This window comes from Anser anser (genome assembly GCF_964211835.1).
Source record: "Anser anser genome assembly, chromosome: 3".
In the NCBI taxonomy this organism is placed as follows: Eukaryota; Metazoa; Chordata; class Aves; order Anseriformes; family Anatidae; genus Anser; species Anser anser.
In genome coordinates this window covers 17,315,711-17,341,732 of record NC_139722.1, presented here as the reverse complement: position 1 = coordinate 17,341,732, position 26,022 = coordinate 17,315,711, and the positions used below count along the sequence as shown (strand labels likewise).

Sequence of the window (26,022 nt, the reverse complement as noted above, 5' to 3'; positions counted from 1 at the left end):
ACGTTATGTTATGTTAAAAAAAAAAAAATAATAATAATCTTGCTAGCCTAATTTAGCTCATTTACTTTATGCTCTCCTCCACTTTGCTACTTTTCTGCAAATTAATATATACAATCTGAATATCCAAACATCCTTCAGTCCCTGTAACATTCTCTGCTGATAAATTAGGACATAATTCAAGAAACCTTTTTCTGCATAACAGCTAAAATAAGGCAACTGTGAGCAACAGCACATTGGTAAAGGTAATATCAGATCTCGTACGACATTTTGCAGAAACTGCCAACACAATTTGCATAGAAAGAGGAAATTATCTGTCCCTCTTAACCCTAGAAATATACATCTAAGTAGCAGTTTTCTAGGGAACATGGAAGACTTTGTCCCATATACATCACATGGTTTTCCATCTACACAGACCAGTTTCCTTATCAAAGAATAGGCTTGATCAATGTGTGAAATCGGAAGAGCTTGTCTCTAATTCCTTATGATTTAGCTATGGGGTTTCACTCTATTTTGATTACCCGAGTTATGTATTTTTCAGCTGACATAAGTACTATATTGGATGCAAAGAGCAGAGGCTAAATGTTAACTTCATCTGACATGTAACAAACAGAAAAGAATAAAGGGGAGGCAAGGGAAGGGGGATGGGAGGAGAGCATAATATGTGACGTATTTCTGCAATGTCCCTGAGAGCAGCTCACAGCTGCATATCACCAAAACATTCTACTTGGTTACAGCAGTTTCTGAACTGTACTAAACTAATCCCATATTTTTTATAGTTTAGCTTTCAGAATTCATTTTCAAAATCAGACACATGCATGGAAATATATTGCCCTGAAAGCACTTTACATAACTGTTTCAGTAATGACTGTAGGTAACTAAAGTGATATTCACGGTGACTCAAAGCAGCTAACAAGGAATCCATTTAGAATACCATCTTTCCAGTTTCACAGGCATCCATGGAGCTATAAAAAATCTGTACTGTAATATGCTTGTCAGGTGACTAATGACCAGAATTAATTTGTTTTCACATCCCAAGATTCCTTTTCTGTTTTATCAACATTTAATTAAAACAATTCAAAACCCTTTGTAGAGTGCAAGTTGCTCCACAAATTCAACTATTATAAAGACTGTGAAAACAAGTAATAATGAACCTTGCTGCACAGTGATGTTTGTCACAGCAACGAGATCTGGTCTTGATCTGAGCTTCTAGCTTTAGGCTTATCTCTGAAAACAGCAACATTTTTCGTGATAGACTTGAAGCATAGGTGAATTATCTTACTCAGGGATATAGTCAAACCAAAAACGATTGCTACCATCTCCAGTCCTAAAGAAATTGAAACTATTTCTGTACTCAATTTATACATATATATATATACATATATATATTTAAATTTATTTGGAAGCAATAGTTTCAGTTTAAAGAGAAAAGTGAGAAGAAAGAATAAACTGGTTAGTGGTAGTGGAGATCCCCTGCTTCCATTCAATAATCATCTATGCCATGAGGTTTATGGTGAAATTTGAATGTTTGCTGTGTAAATTCCCCCCCAGTGGTACTACTGAGGACATTGAATTAGCTCTCCAGAAAGCAGGAATTTCATACAGCTCTTACAATGCTAGATGTACTTGCTCTTGTACTACCAGCCATACTCTAGCAGCATGTATCTGTCCGCGTCAAGGAGGATCCTACTGTAATAATGTAGAGAGATGGCTTTTGTCCATTAGAATTTGTGATTCAGGGATGTAAAGAGAAATACTTCTCAAAAGCGGCTGAGTCAAAAGCATGAAAAAAGCTTTTTTCCAGTACATCATATCGAAAGACTATGATTAAGTGATGACCTATCACTTAGAGAAGATACCTGTTCAAAACGCTCTATTTGCTAGCATGCCATTAACATACAACACCATCTTTGTACAAAAGCATTAAAATGATCGACTGGTCAAGCACTCAGTCAGATACCCACTTTAAAATCTCCTTTCTGTTCTTTCAGCATTATGGGAAATGAGGGAGCCAAGCTCTAAGTCACTTGTGCATTTCTTAGGGTGTTCCCCAAGGAAGACAAATTGAGTATCATCACCTTATATCCATAAAGAGGCAAACTGAGATGAGATCAGTTCTCAAAGTTCATGCAGAAATGGAATGTCACCCAAATTTCACAAGTTCTCATCCAGAATCTCATCCTCCCATTTTATTTTAATGAATTAATATCTGAATGAGAAATTCCTTAAAAGTTCGTTTTTGTCTTCTTAATTATATGACATCACTTTGGAACTTCCTGATAACAGTATTATATAAAAACAGTGTAATATATATATATATATTATAATTATAATTATAATTATATATATAATTATATATATAATATATATAATATTATAATATATATTATTTATAATATATATAAATAAAAAACATCCAATTTTTAAGATTTTGTGCATGTATATATGCATATATACAATATGGGAAATTATATGAGTTAATTCAGACAGCCATAGCCAGTATTTATCTCATGAGATATTTATATTGGTTTTGTCTTGCACACATTGTTATAGTTCTGTATGATTATGCTTCCTACCAGAAATGGCATAAAGTCTCAAAAGATGCCAAATTTTTGCTTAAAATGTTGCACCAATTCCCAACATTTGCTCCCTGGAGACAGGGAAAAGTCTGGCATTATGTATTGCTGTCTTCTAAATACAAGCATCTTGAACAAAACAGTGTTTCTCTGTGATTGTTGTCATGTCTGTATAACTCATATTTCAGCATGAAGCAATAGGAGTTCCCAGTGTACAGATTAGGATTAGATTTATTTTAAAAAGATGAATACAAAGAAATATTCTTGAAACAGGAAAAAAACAGAGAAATATTGTTTTTTTTTTTAAGTTGGAGCACTCATATCTCTTTAAGTCACTGAAAATCATCAAGTAAAGTCAGGATATTCCAAAACTGACTCAGAACAGGAGAGAAATTTACAGTTTCTAGTCAAATTATCAATTTCATATCTTCTCTAAGGAAGAATAATATTTTCTTCTAATTCTAGATTAAATAAGAAAATTACCACTTAAGGAGACAATACATTTTACATTGCACAAATCAATCAATGCCATGAATGCTGAAGAGTGCTTGCAATCTAATTAGCAATTTTTCGCTATTCATTAACTCCTGTGCCTCTGAAAAAAACAACCACACCATTTAAGTGAAATTTTAATGTCTAAGTGCCTTCTGAAGCACAGCTCTCAGCTGTGTGAGACAGTTGTGAGAACCGTCCTCTCTCAGATGATCAGAATATCACCTTGAAGTGACACAAAGCAACAGCGGGAAAAATCTGTCCATCTGAAGAAAATGCAAGCTTCTAAAGAGACCTCAGCTGACATGAATTTTATTCCTAGTGCTTATTTTCTGCTTTCACATACAGAAACAAATCCAAACAAAAATAGAAAATAAAAACAAAAGAAAACATCTTTCTAGTCACAGTCAATTTAGCCTCAAAAATCATAATTATTGGCATAAAGTGTATTGTCTTCAAATAGAATAGGCACCGGTTTTCCAAAAAGCTCGGTCTGCACAGAAAATTGTAAATGGCTAATAACAATCATATTTTAAATAGTAAAATATTTATTTAAAAGTTCAAATGCCTTACTGGTGTTAATGGAAAAGCTCTTTCAGATTTTATCCACTATTTCATGTGGAACTTTTAGTGATCTCTAACTCAGCAACAATTTGATGTATTGCTTATTGCTTTCAAACACTGTAGAAACATTTACCTTTTCCCCTAGAGCAAACCTGGCAATTTGCAGGAAAAAAAAAAATATTTTTTTTTTCCCAACCTAAATTAAATAATGAGGAGGGCTAAATAAAACTTTACAATCATTACTTTGTTTCAGACCTTAACATTGGACAGATTGTTCCTCCTCTATAATCTACAGAAAAACCTATTCCGGTTTTCTTCGCTGGCATGTATCACTGTGTTTGATGTGGCATGCAGCAATGGTGTTATTTCTATAAAATAGAGCTGAACTTCATTGTCCACTGGACTCCAGTTGCTATATCATGTCAATTTCAGTAAAACTTCACACAGGTACTGGGTTCTTTCCTGGTGACTTTCTTTTTTCTTTTCTATGTCCTTTTCTATTCATTTATTATGTTACTAAGAGCATATCATAGAACTCATCTTTGTGCCTAGAAAATATATAACTAATGCTATTGATTGCTAACAAATTGTTAATCACAATCCACAAAAATAATTTAAAACTATATGTCACAATGAGCTGTACACTTCTGTGACTTGCAGACAGCACTGAAATAGAAATATTTTATTTCCCAAATATCTAATATTCCCCTAATTTCCTCCCAAATCCATGCATTATCTCCCTCCTGTAATATGAAATAGCATTTGCAAATGTAGTGGGAATATAAAACAGATTAAGAAGCGTCTTGAATTGTTCCCTGCAGTTCTGTAGGGCTGTCTTCACACGTAGGCTCTGTCATTTTATATCTCCCTTTGTGTCTGCAAGACTGCTCTCAGGCCAGGCTGCTGTGAAGGGAGGATGTTTTTGGGTGCCATTCTGCAGTAGGATTCTGCTCCCTCAAAGCCCTTGTATGATCCATGTACTTAGTTCACACACACTGATTAAGAACAATATCTTCTAGTCTGGGTAACTAGCGTTTGTCTTCACTCTATCAGATACTGATTTCAGCCAGTTAAGATTCCTCAGGATTTCTAAAAAACATTTAGTTTTGATCCATGTCCTATATAAATAGAAGAGCTTAAATCACTGGTCTACACATGGAAATGTTGCTTTAAGACAACTACAGAAGTATTATTAAAAAGAAAGGAAAAAAGAAATGAGTAATTAACCATGGAGACACCAAGGTTTTCCCACAGTGAGTTTTGTGACTTCTCATTAGGGGGTTATACAGAGGAGTGAAAACTGAAGTCATCACATTTTAACATTTTGTGTTCTTAATGTTCCCACATTAAGTACAGGAGCATAGATACTGCAGAAACAGCGCTGGCACAGTTCACAGATCTGTTTGTACTTTGGTCAAGCTTCAAGGTACTTTCAGAAATAATTCAGCATGGATAGAAATGTATCATAAGCATCTTGTGATAGATTAAAATTTCATTGCTAGAACTTTACCCTGTCACAAATACCATTTTTTTCAAAAGTGAAATTTTAACAGAAATTGTTTGGCATTCATTTTTAATTAATTTCTTCAAAATTTTTCTGCTATTTTCTACTGAAAGATTGTTAACCTTTGGAAATTCATTATTACTGGGTCTATTGAGCAGTGACTCCTTTTTAAGTTCACGTGATTGAAAATAAGTTGTTTCTAAATTGCAGGAAAATCTCAAAAACTAACAAACAATAAAAAGTGGCATGGAAAATAACATGACAAAAATGCTCACAACTCTGACATGTCTTTCCAGATGGTGGTTTTTCTTACGCGTGAGATAGACAAATATTAAGAGTTCTGATAGGCTTTAATATTCAGATTCATCAGCTTCCTGAGGGTTAGAGTCAACCTGATGCAGGAAGCAGTTACCAAGGAGAAACTGTGATGTCATTTATTGGTCTGCATGACCAACATGTCTCATCTGTTCTGAGCTTCTGCAGCAGAAATAGTAGTGAAGTGCACTTGGTTTTCAGAGGGTTTCACTGAGACAGCCCCAGAGCAGCTTCACAATGAGCCTGGCTAGGGAAGAAGTTGGATGTTAGGACAAGATATTCTGCTCTCAGCACAGCGATAGATTACAACTGCAGCTCTTATTAAAAAAACACTGCTGAATTGCTGAGATCTAAGCATTTTGCTTGTTCTGGCAAAAAGTCAATGGGTGAAAGTAAAATTGCACACACACGCCCTTCCATTGTTCTGTTTGGAAACCTTCCATTGCTTAACAACCCTTTTTCTATGAAAGGGGAGAAATGATGAAAACAATATCCCTATGTGAGGATTCAATAATACTCATTATTTAAACCTTTCCTCCGAAATATCTGTCTAATGTATAAGTCCAGGTGAAAATTCTTTTGTGAGATCTTTAGTGCTGCAATCATTATCGCAATAGCTTTTTAACACCCATCTGAAATACTGAAAGAACTACTAGTATTTTATGCTGAAAGTCTCTTTTACAGAGATCATTACAACTTACATATTAATGAACTAATTTGATAGAATTATTCTGTGCAGTAAGTCACACCATGGCTAACAGTCATATCAAAAGTGCTAACTTTTGTGTCTTTGATTATTTCGTAAAATCCTTAATCTTTGCCTGACAGGTTCACTGTAATTTTGCTTCTCCAGGGAAACCTTTATCTCCCGTACAAGTTCAGACTCCCCATTTTCATTATCTGTACAATGTGTTGACATATGATATAACCAGCAACCGCACAGAATAGTAACACTGAATGGCGGGAGAACGTCTCCCTGTTTATATTACATGAAGGTTGATTTGATGGGCTGCAGCAATTGCCTCTGAGAGCAGACATAAGAGCAGCCTGACTCTTTCAAGTTGACACTTTGCAAATACCATGCAGGGCTTGCCACGGCTGCATGCTTTTTATCAATTGCGCCAGGAGATACAGTAAATGTCACTCCCCAAAGCTGCACATTACCAAATTAGTCCTAGTGTCAATTGTTATCTGGCAGCGGTCAGTTGCCAAGCCGGCACTGTATTTTCAAGGGCTTGCTGTTTCACAATGAGAAAGCACAGGCCTGAGAGGGCTGAGGAACTACAGACGCTGGCGGCTGAACACGTGAGGATCGCCAAGCGGCACTATTTCCTTTTGTGCTGCCTAATAAGGCAGCCCATGTCATTCCCCGGGTGCTTGCTTACAAACAGAGGACCAAATTTGTCCCTCTGTTGTACTCTTCTATAAGCACCGCTGAGTGTAACCAGTGGCAGAACCTGGTCCAAAGGGTATAACTGCAAAAGCAAATACAGTGTGACACAGCCCAGAGAAAAGACATATTTTTCCTGATGAGGAGAGTGCTGTGAAGCGCTAAAGCCCCATCTCTGTTGCTTCAAGAAAAAAAGTGAGATACAGCTTGGGGGGGGGGGGTTATTCTTTTGGACTTCAGCTATTGCAGCAAATAAAGTCGTCAGAGAGCCATGCACAAAAACCCACCTTATTACACATTTCACATATAGAATATTATTTGAAAGAGACACACACACAAAAGAAATCACTGACATGTTTGAATGCTGTTTTCACATTTCCTTTGTGAGCACACAAAATGGTCCATAGAAAAGAAATGAAAAAAAAAAATACTACTTTACATGAGTTGCCTTACTAGAAAATCTCTCTTAGTTTGTTTTAAAATTAATTCCAATTGACATCTTGTTTATTTCATATTGTCTTAATCTTCTTCCACACACTACGTCTTCATTGTCCCACATAATAGCTAACTACAGCTTCAGCTTAACAGCTGGACGTACACAGGTGACTTACAAGACACTTTCAGAAAATTTACCCTAATGCCTTGTCTTTACTGAACATTTTTACAAGAATGTAGAAACAGTCCTAGACTCAGACACAGGGCCCTCTAATTCAGCATGGTGTAAAATTCCTCCTGTAGGCATGCATAGGATAATATCTTTCCTCCATTACATCCCAACATGGTTGTATACTTACAATTAGGTTTAAGTTCTCAAATATGAACTTTGAAAATTCATAAAGATAAATTCAAAATGTATCTTTACACCGGGAGTGGGAAAGTTCTTGCTTCCTCTGTAAAAGCACTACCCTTCAAAGAATCTTCAAGATGACTTAGCAGCCTACTAGGAAATCACAGAGGTACAATTCCACTCACTGATTTAGACAGAAGATAAAGGGTGGTTGAAATTCAAAGCCGGGCAGCTGGGTTTAGAGCCCTGAAGTGATGGTCCTTTAGAAGGGGCTCATTTGTTTGCTTGGTGTCTCACTAGCAAAGGAGGCAAGGAAATAGTAATCCCATTCCTCTCTTACCTGGTGTAAATCTGTATTTACTGATGCCAGATAGAGTACTCCAAATGTGCATTAGAGCCACCAAGTCAAATTTTACTTTATTTTTTAAATACAATGAAAGAAAAATGTCCTGCAGGTAGATAACTTTTTTTTCTTTTTTTTTTTTTTCCAAGGTTGTTAAAAAACAGCTTATAAAATATCACACCTAAACAACAATATCTTTCAGATGTTTATGTAAAATAGAAAACCCTTGCAGAACAAAACATCAGAGTGCTACAAATCTTCAGGGACACCCACAGCCTTCTTTCTGGAGCTGCTTCTGCTGTCTTATCTCAATGCTAGGTTTTGTGACTGATACTTGCCAGGGTGCCAGTCTAACATGGGCATACCCTTGTCAAGGAAAAGAGATTAAATTAGTGGTATTATGAGGACTTATGCCAAGATGCAAATGTCCTAAGCAAAAGGATACTTACAGAGGTGGTATAAACAGCCAAATGGCTTGGTTAAACGACACCACTACTCTCTGTCTTTCCAGACACTTTCTCTTTACATATTTTCAACTAACCATACTTTAATATACTACAAAATCTCATTTTCTTTTGCAACATACTTTCATTGTAAATAGGTGGTAGGAAATCTCTCTCTGCCACAACACAATGAGTTAACTTTCTGAAATTAAGTTAGGCACATATTGTATGTAAATACAGAACGGAGTGACCAGCTTTATCTATTTCTTGGTGAAGATAAGGGGAGTCTTTTAATAAACATTAGTAAGCATTATACCTACCCTATTATTCCTCCTCAGTGAGCACTCAACAGAAAGTTTCCTAGCCTTTTTTTGTTTGTTTGTTTTGTATTATTTTAGAACTATTCCCACATCAAACTCCTGTACATTTCTTAGCAAGTTGCATAGCATACCCTTTCCCTTGTATTCCCTCAAGCAATACAGAGAATGTTTAGAAGGGGTAAAAAAAAAAAAAAAAAGATTTTTGTTGCTTAATTCAAAGTATCTAGGTCCCCTGGGTCTTTAAAATCTCATTTGATTTCTCAGAGATACAGGTTTTCAGAAAGTTTCATTTCAGAAACTGTGCACTGAGACATAGACTGAACTTTCAGGATAGTACTTTTTTTTTTTTTTTTTTTTTTTAAGCTGTATTGCAGGACGTGGGCACTAGAGAGGAGAAATCCAGCTTCTTGAAGGAGCCCTTATCCCAATAATTTCACCTCAGAAATGTAAACCCATATCAGAAACTTCTGGACCTCTCAAGTCTGTAAAGATTACAAATTGTATTTCAGCAAGTTTGTCCTGCACTCTGTCCTGCACTCTGCAGTTTTCCTTCAGAAAACTTGTTTTCTTGTGAGATCCCTGTGAGATAACACTATCCTACCTTTGTGGATGAGGAAGAAGTGGTGAACACAGGGGTTAAATACTCATGTCACATTAGAAGCTAGGATTTTGTGGTAGAGCTTGGAATATAAACCAGGCCTCTCAACAGCCAACACTTCTCTTTAGCCACATGTTCACTCTTACATGGATTGGGTGGCCAAAATAGCATGCAATATTTCTCACTACTTAATTTGGCAGTCATGGGCTGTGGAAAGGAGTAAAGCAGAAGAGTATTTGGTATTCTCTCTGGACAGTTTAAAGGCATTTATTTCCATGAAATTATTCCTAATTCATCCTGATGCAGCTAACAGAAGATCGCGCTCAATTATGACAGGGATATTTCAACTAATCTTTACAAATCAGTATAAAGTATATATCATATGTAGGGATACGGTATCTTTAGAGACTAGCAGGGGTTTCCATTTCTCTTTGTTCCTTAGCAAAATTTCAGACTTTTTGGTTTGCTTCTTTAGCTATACAACTTAAATCACAGCCAGTTTGGCTTTCCAATTCTCAGCCAACAGTGATAAAAAGGTTTTTACACTTTTTCAGTTTCCCTGCTGACTTACAATGTTATTAAACTAGCAAAATAATATCCCACTTCCCCTTTAATTATTCTTGTCCTGTCTAGTGCTATGAAAGAATACAACATGCAAACCTAGCCTCAGCATTACAAATCTACGTACTATTTATGAACACACACTAAACCAACATGCCAAAATACACATACAGTAGTAAAAGGGAGCAAAGCAGTCCTTGAATTGCCAAGATACACATAGAAGCGTGTACTTTGTAAGTCATTCATCATTACTAATATGTATATATAAGCATGCAGGAAAACAGCCCACCTCGTTAGTAGTGATGCTCTGCTACCAGCTTCTTGCACCAAAACAGCGTACTGGAACAGGTATGTTTCTACCAAAAGATGTCTACATAAAACATTCTGCTAATGAGACTGCCTCAATGAATATATATACTTGGGGCACTTTTAATAAAATTTTAGGGTTCAGACACTGATTCAGCGGTGAGTAACAGAAAGTCCCAAATCACAGAATATTCAACATTCTTCAATTTGCACATCTCCGTAACATCAAGGAAAAAAAAAAAAAAAGGGTTCACATATTTCAGTGTTTGTTCCCATTCAGTTTTGGTGGATATGAGGATAGTCAGCATCTTTGTCATGTAGTAAAATTCTGCTGTCTTTTCCAGTTCTTCAGTTTTTATTTATTTTTCCCAATGAATCAAAAACTAATCTACAATCCAACCCTTGAGATACTAGCTATCCAATCCACAGTTTTCATGATGTATCACCTAGGTCAGAGCAACATTCAGCTCCAAACAATGTTATCTAAACTCATTAAATGAATAAACTCAATAAATGCTTTCTTAGTTCATCATATTTAAAACATACCCTATAAATGACATAGGTCTGTCTATTAACCTGGAATTTTGGGGCTAGCTTAATGATGTGATTTGTACTTATACAGACAGCTGGCATAGGAGCATACACTGTGAAGGCTTGTGTTGTTTCTTACTTAATCGCATGCATTCAAATATTTAAGTAGTTCCTCAGTATTCTACGTTCAGGCAGAAGTACTTTAAGTGAATAAACCACTCTTTTAGATGAATGCCAAATAAAATAATTTCAATGATACTGAGTCATCAGTAATGCAGATCATAAACCACCTTTTAGAAAGTAACAAGTACTTAGAAAGTAATCGTGTTAGTTCTGTATTTTCTCTGCTAGCCTCTCAGAAGTATGTTCATTCCTTATAGCTGAACAATGATTGTATCTCTGATTGGACATAATTCACCTCTCTCTCATAAGAAAGTATTTGGCTTTCTTCCATACAATTACATGTAGTCTATGGATTATGTTTTGCCATATTTGGGAAAAATATCACAAAAATGCCAGAGCACTTCTAAGAATTTCCTTCCTTCTCCCCATTCCTTCTTTCCTCTTTTTTTTTTTTTTCAGTTGAAAAGTGGTCTTTCACTGCCAAAGTTGCAGAAGCTTACTCACAGAATGAGCTTCCTGAGGAAGAAGAAAGGAATGACTATTGGTAGCTTTGGCCTAATTGTGCTTCATTCCTGATCTTTTCCTTTTATGATGGGTATCGCTTTTCATTTAATAAACCACTATTTAATCCACAATGCAGAATCCTTTACTCAAAGTATAAGTAATCTTTGGAAAAAAGAAAATTGCAGTCGTAAATTCAATCAAAATCAGGAAATCAGGAAGGCTCCATAACCCAATTTTCATTTACACTTTCCATAGGGAGACAAACTCCTTCAGTAAAAGCACTCTTTCCACAGCTTGCAAGAGGGTGTATTAGTTAGGCTATACCAGCTCAATAAAAGTGATACAACTTTTGTGTATGGATAAGGTTCAAGGACAGCCAACACACTTCTGACAAATCATAAATATTTAAAAATGAACATAAGACTATGCATGAGAGTTCAGGCTGCAAACTGCTTTACTATTTGCAGGCAGCAGCATCTTGTTGCTTGTTCCTGCTGGAGACTGCATCTCCACCAGTGAAGTTCATGCAAGCAGTTCAGACAAAGACATTCAGGCATTGGCTTAAATAACTGATGAAGGGCTCTATGCTAATCTAGATGACTCTGCACCAGATGGATTAAGGGATAGTCAATATTATCTCATCTGTTGACAGGGCTATAAAAGAGTAACTTCCAACTGAAGACTGATATTATCTTCAGAAGATGTAACCAGATGATGACTGTCGTGTATGTTCACCCTTACAATGACCAAGAATCAGAACCATTATTTCTTCTTCCTGATAACTTTAGTAAAGGTTTGCTCTTCTGCAATGAGGACTGATAGATAAATCCCAGTCTGCTGGTAGAGCACATTAGACCCCTCCAGCAGGTAGCTCATCTGAAGGCCCGTGAAAGTGAAGGATCTTGTAGACATCCAGGACAGGGAGGACACTCCAACACCTAGATGAGTTCTATCTTCATCTATAACACTATCAATGTAGTAATCAGCTAATCTCCACAGAGTCAAGAGCTTGTAACTCACTGACCACCACACCAGAAATTCAAGGAAAACCATTGTTATCTCCAGACCAATTAATCTGCAGAGAACTAGTAACTAACTTCAAGGCCTCACCAGTGGTTGTCTCTTCATGAGGCAAAAGAAAAGTGAAGCAAGAAGCCAGTTCATGAGCTAAAACAGAAGAATTCAGGCTCAGCACTCTATGCAGCTGGTATTAACTTTGGAAAAAAAAAAATCCCACATGGAGTTAGATCCATTACATGCTTAAAGATTATCCACACCCAATTAGTCATTTAGACAGTAAGTAGCAAACAAGACATAGGTATGTGCAAACGTTCACAGCCATACTTAACTAACCTAACTCTTGCTGAAATTAATGGAATGAAGAAACTACGCTTTTGCAAATCTTTTAGCATATACTTTACCTTAGAAAAATCTTTTAGCATATACTTTTCTTATTAAACACCTGTTGAAACCTGGCTTAAAATACCTGAAGTACAACAGAACTGCTTGTCAGAGGGATAATAATGTTCTATATATTACAAGACACTGTTCTATCCTGGAACAAATGTATACAAACCTGAGAAATGATGGCATTTCTAATGTACATTGATTCACACATTCTATGAATATAGAGTATCTTCCATTTTGTGTAACCAGAATATTGCACTGCAAAGTAATAAATATATATGGGCCTTTTAAAAGAAAAAGCATCCCAACCTTAAACCCTAACTATCCAGAAATATCAAATGAAATATTGGAAGCATTAACAAAAAATTGACATTTTCAGAGTGCTTTGTTCTAATGATCTTACTTCCAAAGCCACAATTCCACAACCACGAACATAAAAACAAATGAAGGGTTTAACTGATAAAATTCCTGAATACAGACATAGTAAAATTATTGCAACCAGTTCTGGGACTCACTCTTCAAACAAGACAGGGACAAGGAACATATTGTACGAGACAAGGCTCAGGGAACGCTCTCTGTGCCACAGTAAATAGAAGTGATTTGATCAGTGATATTTGCTAAGGGAAAAGGTGTCTGAGGAAAAGGGAAAGAATTTTGCTGTCAAAGAAAAACCTACAACAAATAGCTGAGTACTGAATTTAGAGAAACGATACATTTTCCTACAAGTTAGGGTATTTAACGGTAATCGCTACAGAAATGTATCAATGTTTGGAACAAATCATACAAATGTTTGGAACTAATCATATATATATATAAATGTATAATGTATATATATTATATTTTAATATCTATATATTATTTTTTAAGATATAAGCTTTTGATTCAAATACTGCTTTAGCAAGGAAGGGCATCCAGGAGGGTGAAGCTCTTCTCAATTAACATCAGCTCCTTCAGCATGTACGTCTACATTCTATAAGGCAAAGTGGCCAAATTTTCTTCATTCACTACTGAAATTTTACTGGTATCGAAGGATGTAATCATCACACGTCCTTCCCACCACTCAGATTTAATCTAGTTTTATGAGAACCTCTACAGCCTGTATACACAGAAATCCCAGTCAAGATGGTCATAGTGATTCTTTCTGACGGTAGAGGTCTACAAAGACAGTGCAGTTCACTGTCCTTTTTCATTAGCTAGTCCATACTCAATGGGGCACAACTTGCACAACTTCACTGCTGCCTGTCTGTGGTGGAGCAGATCCTTTAGCTTCAGCCAGTAGTCACCTGTACTTTGAGATATCATGCTTAGCCCCAGTAGACAACCCTATCAAAAATTTTAGTTCATGAACTTGTTTAATTTTATGACAATCTCCCAAGTTTATACCTCAGCAGGTGGGAATATCTGTCAGATAACTCCCTGTCCCCAGAGATGAATAAAGAGTAACAGCTAGAAATAGGAGTGAGGAAAAAGCACAAGCACTGAATTATGCAATGTTATGCAAGAAACTAATCTAATGTACTGGAAGCAATTTTGCAGTAACACAAAAACAACATTCATGGGAAATTTTTTTCTACCCAGGGCTTCATTTAATTTAATTTTGGAAGATGTTCCTTTTAGAAAGTTCAAAACATATGAAAATTGTATGAAATTGACTTAAAGGACTGATTTTATTTCCAAAAGATTCCATTTAAAAACCTTACATATGCTCTACTTTATTGCTTTAACTTGTAAAAAAGGAGGAATTTGAATCTATGGAATTATAATTGTTCTGAAAAAAAGTCTGTATGGAGACTATTTCCTCAATGTATTAAACTTGTTTAGACGCTTCAAAGAACAGAAAGCTATATATCAAGAACTGCCCAAAGATAAATTAAGATTATTCTTATTTCACTTTATCTCTGGCCAGAATAATCTCTTCAGATCCACAAGTCATTTACAAAGATTTCTGGAGTCAGTGTCTGCTATGCAGGCAACGTTGTTCTGTCTTTACATAAAACAGTTTAAAAAGGCAGAGTAATCATGTTACAACCCCATTCTTTTTTATTGTTAATTGTCGTGTTTCTTTTGGGTTGGTTGGTTGGTTTGGGTGGTTCATTGTTGTTGTTGTTGTTGTTTTATTTTCATTGCTGCTTAAATTTCTGAGATTAAAGACTAAAAAGTAATGCTTTTCCACAACTCATGGAAAAACTTTAAATATGCAACAAATGATGCTTTGAAAGTTTATAATCTGATTTCACAGCACATCCAAGTGAAAAATTGTACAGTACAATGAGGTTGGTATTTCAGGCATTCAAACTGCAAAGGGCACAGTATTAAAGACTGTGTCCAGTGTAGTGGGTTAACCTTGGCTAAGACCCAAACGCCAGCTGCTTGCCCACTCCCTAGAAACCCACAGCAGGACCAGGGGAGAAAATAGGAAGAAGAGGAATAAGAAAGCTAGTAGGTCAAGAGAGAATCGTAGAATCACCTAGATTGGAAAAGACTTTTAATCAAGTCCAACCCTCAACCTGACCTACTGAGTCCCATCACTAAACCATATCTCATGACCCTTAGTGGCACATGTCCCTTAGTGCCAAACAAAGGCAAGGAAATTGATTATCAATTACTATTTTGTTAAATTAACTTGGGGAAAGTTAACTTAATTTGTAGCCAACAAAAACAAAAGTGTAATTACTAATTTTTATAGTGGGAAACAAAGATACAAACATTAAAAGCAACACCTTCCCATTCCCACGCTCCACTTCAGCCCTTCACTGCAGACTCCTCTACCTCCCTGAGCACTGCATGGGGATGGGGCTTGTGGGAGGTTATCCCATCCTCTCTGCCACACCTTTTCCCTGCTCCAGTGTGGCTTCGCAATGGACTGCTCTGTTCTGCTATGTTCCTCCTCTTCCTCTGATCTTGGTTCTCCCTGCGCTGTTTCTCACTCTTTTTTGTTCCCTGCTCTTCTGCCTGTCTGTATTTGGCTTATGTGGCAAGGTTTTGGTAGTGGGGAGAGAGCAGGGGTGCCTTCTGTGAGCAGAGCCCAGTAGCCGCCCCATGTTAGATCAGAGACAGCTCAGTTGTCTCCAAAAATGACCCACTGCTGGCCAAAGTCGAGACAGTGAGACATTGTCTCCCAACATTGGTTGGGCCTCTGGGAGAGCAGATTGAAGAAAGGAGGGAAAAAATGCTGTGCAACTGCAGCTGGGAAAGAGAGAAGTGAAAAATATGAAAGAGACAGCCCTGCAGCCCCCAAGATCAGTGCAGAAGGAGGGCAGGAGGCAATCCAGGCACGGAGCGCAAGTTCCCCTGTGGCCTGTGGAGAGGCCCCTGGTGGAGCAGGCTGTCCCCCTGCAGCCCACGGGTCCCACATGGAGCAGATCTCCACGCTGCAGCCCGTGGAGGAGCCCCCGGTGGAGCAGGTGGATGTGGCCTGGAGGAGGCTGCGGCCCATGGAGAGCCCCCGCAGGAGCAGGCCCCGGGCCGGAGCTGCAGCCCGTGGAGAGGAGCCCACGCAGGAGCAGGGGGTCTGGGGGGAGCTGCCGCCCGTGGGGGACCCGTGCTGGAGCAGTTTGCTCCTGGGGGATGGACCCCGTGGTACGGAGCCGTGTGGGAGCAGTTCTTGAAGAGCTGCTGCCTGTGGGCAGCCCCCGCAGGCTCAGTTCGGGAAGGACGGCATCCCGTGGGAGGGACCCCACGGGGAGCAGGGGCAGAGAGTGACCGTGAAGGAGTGGCGGAGACAAAGCGGCAGGGACTGACCACAGCCCCCATTTGCTGTTCCCCTGCACTTCTTCAGGGGAGGAGGTACGAGAGGGTAAATGGGGGAAGGTGGTTTTAGTTTGCTTTTTGGTTTCTCACTGTTCTAGTCTGCTAGTGGTAGGCAATAAATTATACTAATCTCCCTACGCTGATTCTGTTTTGCCCATGATGGTAACTGGTGGGTGATCGCCCTGTCCTTATCTTAATCCTTGAGCCCTTTCCATCATATTTTCTCCCCCTTTATCTTTGAGGAGGGGGAGTGAGAAAGCGGTTATGGTGTAGTTCAGCTGCCTAGCAAAGTAAAACCACCACATTGTCCAGCATTTTATGCTGCTTCTTAAGTACATTTTGTCAGAGGCACCACCATTTTGGTTGCTGTGCCCAACTATGCCCTGAAGTGGGGCCGTTGGAGCCAGCTGGAACTGGCATGGGGCAGCCCCAGCGTCTCCTCTCAGAGGCCACCCCTTCAGGTCCGCACTGCCAACACCCAGACAAAAGACCCAGACCCAGTACACCAAAAGATTTTAGTCTTCAACAGTTTTTAACTGTCATTTGCTTTCATTAACTCTCTACTCTCTCTTTTCATAACTCTCATTCCTAAAATTTTATTTCCGTTGGAACTTCACAGGAATTCAGCCTTTTCAAAATGAGAATGATCTGTCCTTTAGTATTTTAAGGACTTAAATGACTCGACTCCACTGCTTTTGACTACCCACAGTTCAGTCAGCACCACTATTTTCTCTTCTTGCTTATAGATATGTGTGAGCCTTTTTATAGTATTAAAACCACTATTCATTTTATTTATTCCTATAGTAATTGTTTTCACTGCACTGCACCACTAAAATTGGCCCTAATTCAGCAAAATGTAGCTGTTCCAGAAGGGTGGATAAGTATATGCTGAACATTTAAGCACGCACATAAATCACACGGAAGTCATAAGGTGCCGCCCTGTGTTCAGATGCTGGTCTGACCTGGGTCCCCATTTACATGAAGATTGTCCTACCTGCCTAGTATCTGTAGGTAATAATAATATTGTTTATTAAACAGAATAAATAAATAAATAAATAAATAAGTCTTCTGTCCAGGTGTTTTATACATTTAGGTCTTTTTATTCTTTAAACAGAGTTTTAGAATATCCCAAGAGGACGAAACTCCCTTATTTCCTCATAAGTGAAATTCTGCTGGCATCCAAGGATATAATAACCACACTTTAACTTAATGCAATACAGAGTTAACATCATATCAAAAAAGATTGCTATGAAGAGCTATAATTTTATTCTTATCACTGCCATTGAGGCATGCAAACTGGATCTCAATGTGCTCGTCAAGGGGCCACTCTAATTATTGGACCTATAACCTTTGCTCAGGAAAGAAGGTAACAGAGCAGCTTTGATTTGTGAACATCCAAACCACACAATGGCATTTAGCGTGATCATTACTGTGGGCAGACATGCAGTGCTTAAAATGACTTTCTACTAGACCAACAGAGAAGTGAAACTATGAGCCATCTAAGCTAGAAGGAATTTGATGGAAAATTAAAAAATCACAGGAAATTAAGCTCAACAATATTGTATATTTTCCCTTCAGTGCAAATAGGATACTACTATTGATATTCATAGAGGCTGCCTGAGTGCTTATGTCTGAGGATGAAGGTGCAAAAGCCATCAGGACCTAATTCTTTGGGACATTTAAACAGTTCATGGGTTAAAGTTTACCAGAGGGAGACAAAAGTGACCATAGACTTCCCCTACTAGCACAGCCAAATAGGGCATAAATTCCCTGAGATCTCTTCTGCAGCTCAAGTCATCATCTCGTTACTGCTGAATCATGAAATAGCTCTTTCACACGGATGTGGCAGGTGATGAACTGTGGAAAATCAGGGACAAAACTGACATTTATCTGATTAAAGGAGCTGTAAATATTGCTAGTTTTTTACAATAAACCATTTCTTGCCCAGGGTATCCAAAATAAACTTGAAAACTTGTAATCCAAACTATTTCTAACTGTTTTGATTACAACCAGAACACAAAGAGACTAGTTCTGTTACAGATCTATATGTTTGGGCAGATTAATAACAAAATTTAAAGTAAGCAAATGTTGCTCTTGTGGGACTAAGGGATCTTAACATTTTAGTTTTCAGCTCTGAGTTCTAATCACTTTTCCTTTACTATTATCAAAAAAATGTTGCACCTGTGCAATTTTTACAAAAGGAAAAATTTTTTGTTCTTCTATTCTCTTCATGCTTAAAAATAACTAAATTCTTTTTAATTTTCAAATGCCTAAAGAAAATCATGCTCAAGGAAAGGGTGGGCATGGTTAAATCCCATTTAAAAAGTTATTTGGGAATATATTACTGAAAACAAGAGTGATTAGCCACTGAATGAAAAATAGCTTCTGAACAGGAATGAAAGCTGTTAAGCAAGACCAGTAATATGGTAGGGGAAATAAGTATAAAAGGAACAATGGTATAAAGAAAGAGTACAAAGTGGAGAGGGCAATAAAAAAGGATAGATTAATAGTGGTCTTGTAATGCATTCCTTTCCAACCATTTCGGTCCGTAGCTTTGCATACATTCCCTGGTTAGGCTTCAATCCCACAGATAGGTGTGAGAATAAAAATTGACTTATGATCAGCTCAACAGGAATGCATTTATGCTTACACTTCATTACAGCTTCAGGATCTGAAGAAGTGGGAGTGACCTACTTCTTACTGTTTGTAAATAGTTGCGGTTCATGAGCGGTAAAACTTAAAGTGAAAATGTATGATTATACGGATGGCCAGAATCTAGAGTCAGAACAGCTAATGCAGCTCTTGAAGGCATTTCTTCAAAGCTTTATCTAACCTCCAATATTGATTAGAAGGCCTTAATATAGCATATACTATATTCTCCATGTAATTGTTTTGGGTCATGTTCTAAAGCTTTCAAAAACACAAGTTTTGGTCAAATGACTCGGTGCCTGATCCAGTGTAATACTTTTGGGGAGCTAATCACCTACAGTATTTCTAACCATGTTTTCAAAGATGCTGAGCACCTGCAATTACCACTGAAGTAAGAAGAGTCAATATTTGGAGACTCATTTCAAACCCATTTCAAACTGAGTCAATGCTAAAAAATAAGCTACTACGTGCAAAATGCAGAAATCTAATTCTTTGTGTAGGCAGCAAAGGTCATGTTCATCTGGTTAAGATCTTCAGTGGATTGTCTATGGCCCAATGTGTTTTAAACCTTCTTACTGCTTGGGAAGGGAGTTGGCAGTATACCTGTCTCATGTTTTGCAGAACATTAGAAATTAAATGCAAAAGTTAAGTCCTATTCTAAAATCCTAACATCCCCTGTGTGAGCTGACCCATTTACACTTTTCCTGTGTTCTGCCAGAGCTGGAAAAGTCCTTTCTTGTCATGTTGTATCACCACCTCCAAGGTGTTCAACTCAGCAGGCAGGTGATGTAAAGGAGAGAATGAAGAGAGTGGGAGCCCAAGCATGTGTTAACACTGTGTAGTTATAGATCTGACACATTCCCTCTCAGAAATTCTCATTTCTGAAATGTTCATTAGGCAGACTCATCCTTTGGACTCTTATAGTTGCATAGGTTTATTTGCACATAGTCAGGCTCTTTGAACTACCTTTCAGCACTGAACAAAAACATTTTTTAGTTTAAAAGGTAAGAAATACACTTGGAAACAGGTAACAAAGCCTTTACTTTTTCTATAAAATTTGCACTGGAAATCATCCCTCTTGAAGTGCTGTGCCACTGGTCAATGCAGTGGTGTTTAATAGACATGTTTACCTTTGAGAAATGAGTATCTTCCCGAGAACTTACACATTGTTCCCCATAACAGTAAGTAGAGAGTTCTCTTGTCGATAAATCTTAAAAGATCCTTCCTAAGAGGGGAAGATCCTTATGTTTATGCTTCAAAATAATGAAATATCTGTTGTTGCATTTTATTGCAGTGCAGCACTTTTAGGTTTGAAGCTAAAAAAAATCCTTTGTAGATGGGATGTTAAGTTTGATATCATCTTAGAAAAGTTAAATCCCTCCCATGTCCTCCCACACATAGTCTTCTTCACACCCACAAAGGCATGTGACGTACCTGCACTCACTCAGCTTGTCAGTGCCACCACTCACCTTATTGCCTCCCTCGATTTCTACATTTTCAACATCTTTTGAACCTTCACAGAAGGACTTGACTTTGCAAAATACTGAAAAAACTTTGATGTGGTGATTTAGCGTGCATTCTCATCAGGGTTTAACTGCCATGCATGCCTTTCCCCCAGATCCTGACACAAGAGAAACAATCAGAAACAATAAAATGGAAGACATCTCATCCATGAAGCAGAGTTGTGTAAACTTGACTAGACTTTTAGCTAAAGGAAATGTTTCTAACCTCACACTTGTCTTACTGTTATCTCTTTTGGCTGTATCATTGGCATCTCTATTCTGGACATATTTAACCCATTCATGTAGATTTCTGCAAAGCTTTAAAGGCTACTCCAAAGCTCAGAGTAGTGAATAACAACAGTCGGTTTCAGTTTTCCCATTAACATTTTCCGGAGCAGAGTTCTTGTAAGACCCGATGCCCTCCATGACTCTTGGCTGCTGGATATTAGTAACCTGACATCCTAACTCACCAGTTTAAAGTCCTACCATTTATATTTCATACCAATAGTGAGAAAGGTGTAAATTCTCAAAGGTCCATGAGGTCCTTTATACAACCAAGATTAATGAAGCCAATAGTTGTATATTGCTTCACCTACTTAAAGTGACCAAGTACACATTATATGGTCTTCAAGGATAAGGAAATTACTTCATTTGAATGTATGTCAGCTGTGCTCCCTGATCTCTAAGGAAATACTGAAGAAAACATAAATATGCCTGCAGTGTCTGATGTCAGCCATGATCTGTTCTCCCTGTTTCTGATTTCTGTATTTCATTTGAATTCACACTGCATTAACAATATGTGAGGGGAGCATTGTGTGAGGATTTAGGTGTTGCTTATCCTTCTTCTTCTTTAGTACTGCGTTAATCCTATATTTTATATCACTGAAGTTCTTCTGCCTTTTTGTGATTGCTCCATATTCATATGAATGCAAAGAGCTAAATAATTGGTCAGTGCCTATACTGACTTTTTTGTCTTAGGCCACAGTCTCAACATTTTGTTAACCTACAAAACACACCCAATTATTATTTTTATTAAGCACCCAGTCTTCAACATGTGTCCTGATGTCTGACTGTATGTTCAAACCAAAAAATTTTCTCGATTTACCAGATTTCAGCAGCCAGCCTACCAATTGTTTCTGCTCATGGACGATCATCTTCAGCCTTGATGTTCCACATGAGACAGACTGGCATAGGTTCAGTGAAGTCAGAGACCTGCTCTTGGTTCTTCCAAACCTCTGTGCTTCTGCTGCTCACCTGTACAAGAGAGGGGAGCAGGGGCTGTCTCTCCCAGAACCCCTTCAGCAGGGCAGCCGAGCCATGCAAACTTATATTCATTTACACACAGTGCATGATTATCTTTCCCAAGGGCCAACGGTCAAGCAGAAGTTGAATCATTTTCTGAATTGTAGTTCTTTTTTCCATTTCTAAAGTACAGTATTTCTCACCAGTTGTACTGTGGTAAAATGGCAGTCTTGTCCTAAGATGATTTTGTAACAAAATAGGAGCAGAGTTAGAAAACACAAAGGTATCCTTATAGAGAGAAGAAAAAGATACGTAATTAGAAGGGTTACACAATTATACAAGTGACAAGAAATCATTTCAAGATTCTTTTATTGATTTTTTTTGCTCTTTCACAGCCCAAGATAATTGTCTCATATTAACTACTTTCATTGTATTTCCTGCTAGACTGCGTGCACTTATGTAATATATTTGCAGTAAAGCAACAGTGGACAATTAAATTCTGAAGAAGAGATGGTTTTAATATTATTGGGAGAATACATTATGTTTCCATGTGTGTCTACATGAGTACTTCTTGAAATTCGCCGGTGTTTCACTTTCACTTAAATAAATAAATAAATAAATAAATAAATAAATAAGCAAGTGGAGGACACGGTTTAGACTATCCTATTTCTGTGTGTATGAATCACATATGAGGGCTTCCTATTTGTTTACTTCAAAAATTTGCTATGTATGTTGCACACTACAAAAAAAAAAATCTGAAAAATATTTTAATGCTGTTTAAACAGAAGGCTTTGAAAGAAATATAACAGCTTGTATTTTTTTTCCTTCAGAAAGAAATTTGAAATTGTCATGTCTTGTGCTGATTGTGAAGTAAGCCAGGTTTTGAAATCATTAAATGCAACATTCCTGCCCCTGGCACCAGATTTGTAATGAATTTCTGCTTGATTCAGCTTTTGTTGCTGCTGACCACAGAGGGCTATACTGACCTGCACCTAATGCCCTCTAGCAAATTATTCTACTGCAGTGTTTTTAACTTGGTAAATTCAAGTTCCTGCTCATTACTGTTCAGTTATTCTTTTGGCTGAGCATTACATAGAAATGTAGAGAACAGGACTCTTTTAATTCTTTTTTCCCCTTTCCAGTCAGATGGCTGCCTTAAAGCAATACGTTTTGATGAAAAACAGGATTGCTTTTAAGATATGAGTTTCTCTTTTTTTCCCTCCCATAATTTTTGATGGCACCTGGGGTAGGGAGGCCTGTTGCATGCAAGAAGGAATGTTATATATGTGGTGCTTGTGAGTGAGGCAGCATCACGGGAATGGAATGTGGAAAACTGTCTTGTCTTGTTTTTCCTTTTTCCAGTTGCCTGTTTGTCTCTACAGCCTTTTTCTTCCCTCATTTTTTTTGTTTTGTTTTTGTTTTTTTTTCTTATTTCCTTCTTTCTTTCTTTCCTACTTTTTAAACAAACTTTTAGGAAAGTCAGCTTGATTTATACTAGCGATTATCCCCGAGGGGCAGGAACTAATTGCTCTAATTATTACTCGAGGGTCATATGGGGAGATTTAGAGCCTGAGGCCAACTATCAAGGAGAAGGTAAAAAATTATTTTTCTTGAGTTTGAGAGACAGTTGGTAACTCCTGGTGTTGCAATGTTCTTAATTATTGGGGGACAACCTGATAGAAAAGGCAGAGGAAATGGAAGATAAATATGTTTTTCCTTCTATTTGCCTGATTTTTCAACAGGATAAACTAATGAGACATGTTTGTAATGAGATTCTTTGTTTAGAGAAATAATTTTTATGAGTAAGATTACCCCATGAGAGTACTGTTACCTATAAGAGAGAAAAGAACCAGTTACTACCAGTGCTGTAGCAAGGTTGTTGGGCTTACTTAAGCAGAACCAATTGTAAGATTAGGTAATGAAAGTAATCTGAATGACCAAAAGTAGAAATCAGTACTTACTGATATGATAATTCAGTAATTCATATGACATATTTGCTACAGTTTGGCAACTGTGTCCAGAACTGAAGTTTTGTTTTGGTGAAGTTTTAATATCTTATCTGCTCGAGGGAAGGAAGGCTCTGCAGGAGGATCTGGATAGGCTGGACCGATGGGCTGAGGTCAACTGTATGAAGTTCAACAAGGCCAAGTGCTGGGTCCTGCATCTGGGGCGTAACAACCCCAAGCAGCGCTACAGGCTGGGAGAAGAGTGGTTGGAAAGCTGCCTGGTGGAGAAGGACCTGGGAGTACTGGTTGATAGGCAGCTGAATATGAGCCAGCAGTGTGCTCAGGTGGCCAAGAAGGCCAACAGCATCCTGGCTTGCATAAGAAGCAGTGTGGCCAGCAGGTCTAAGGAGGTGATTGTCCCCCTGTACTCAGCTCTGGTGAGGCTGCACCTTGAGTACTGTGTTCAGTTTTGGTCCCCTCGCTACAAGAAGGACATGGAGGTGCTCGAGAGAGTCCAGAGAAGGGCAACGAAGCTGGTGAGGGGTCTGGAGAACAAGTCTTATGAGGAGCGGCTGAGGGAGCTGGGGTTGTTTAGCCTGGAGAAGAGGAGGCTCAGGGGCGACCTTATCGCACTCTATAGGTACCTTAAAGGAGGCTGTAGAGAGGTAGGGGTTGGTCTATTCTCCCATGTGCCTGGTGACAGGACGAGGGGGAATGGGCTAAAGTTGCGCCAGGGGTGGTTTAGGTTGGATGTTAGGAAGAATTTCTTTACTGAAAGGGTTGTTAGGCACTGGGATGGACTGCCCAGGGAGGTGGTTGAGTCACCATCCCTGGAGGTCTTTAAAAGACGTTTAGATGTAGCCCTTAGTGATATGGTTTAGTGTAGGACTTGTTAGTGTTAGGGCTGAGGTTGGACTAGATGATCTTGGAGGTCTCTTCCAACCTAGACGATTCTGTGATTCTGTGATTCTATGATCTTAAGGTTTTTAAACCTTTCTAAAGTCTTTGTAGAAGAAAAGTCTTTCTAGATGTTGGAATAATATCCACTACAAATGAAAACCTGTTTAGAGATTCTTCTTGTGGACTTTTTAGCTGCAATACAAATACTCATAATCATTACAGAGCTGAAATATGGCCTTTGAGAGACCCCTGTTTACCATTCAACAGTAAAATCTCAACCAAGTCTCAAATAGTAAGAAGAGAGAGAGAGAAAGAGAAAAAAAATAGAGCAGGTAAGAACTTGTTTTAGTTATTCATGCTTGGACTTGTTTGTTCATTCTTATCTGGACAAGGTCTAAAGATGGGTTTACACCAATTTTGATTAATAGATGAAAACACATCCTGGTTTTCATGCCAGTCTTCCCTTGTGTTAAGTGACAGAATGCATCCTGACCTGGCAATAGGTTGCATATGTGTAACGTGAAGGAAAATTTATTTTTCAGATTCTAATCCCTACTGTAAATCTTGTAAGCACATGTATTCAGCAGGGATTTTGTGTATATACATATATACAAAGAGAGAAAAAGAAGTTTTAGCTGGTACTAGCAGGTACCAGAAAATGTAGTTTAGTTTACAGTCACCTCGTTCATTGATAGCTGACTGTAATGGTGGGCAGTGGGCATGAGATTCTAACGATGGGAAGGCAGATTGTCTGTCTTGTCAAGGTTTAGGAAATGAGTGAGATCTTAGTCAAAAGTGTAACAGAAAAGCTGTTATGTAGGTTATGTATAATCTCCAGGCTTTGTCAGGTGTTGACGTAGGTTGTGCTCAAGACTTCGTCTCATATAAAATGATGCTCACACCTTTAGTAAGGACACTTGATTTAAAATGCTATAAACAGAGAATTCTGCAGGAAAACAGAGGCTAAAGCAGCAGGAGGCATTAGAAGCAGCCAATGGCAAACTCTGAGGGTGTTTTCTAAGGGTCGGAAGAAATCACTTTTAAGTTACTCCATCTTTGCCATAAACATGGAAAGGATATTTCAACATTTCAGTTGAAAGAGGCAAAAACAGCAACCAAACAAGACATCTGTCAGAAATGCAAGTGACACTTTCCTGTCACCAAAACATTCCCCTAAATTTTCAGGCATCTTGGAGTCTTGAGACTGGTGGTAAATGAAAATAGCCTCACTGAGAATCTGAGTTGTTTGTTTTCACAAGTCACACAAAGGGA

General features: G+C 38.0%; 1 protein-coding gene across 1 annotated transcript in view; it reads right to left on the bottom strand.

Annotated features, from left to right (window-relative positions):
- Positions 1-18,361: 18,361 nt before the first annotated feature.
- LOC310896234 (uncharacterized protein) overlaps positions 18,362-26,022 on the bottom strand; it is a 193,822-nt gene continuing 186,161 nt past the window's right edge. The window contains exon 4 of the mRNA XM_083828276.1: positions 18,362-21,916. Coding sequence (XP_083684402.1) covers positions 21,803-21,916 — 114 coding nt within the window. The 3' untranslated portion in view covers positions 18,362-21,802. The remainder of the gene's footprint in view (positions 21,917-26,022) is intronic.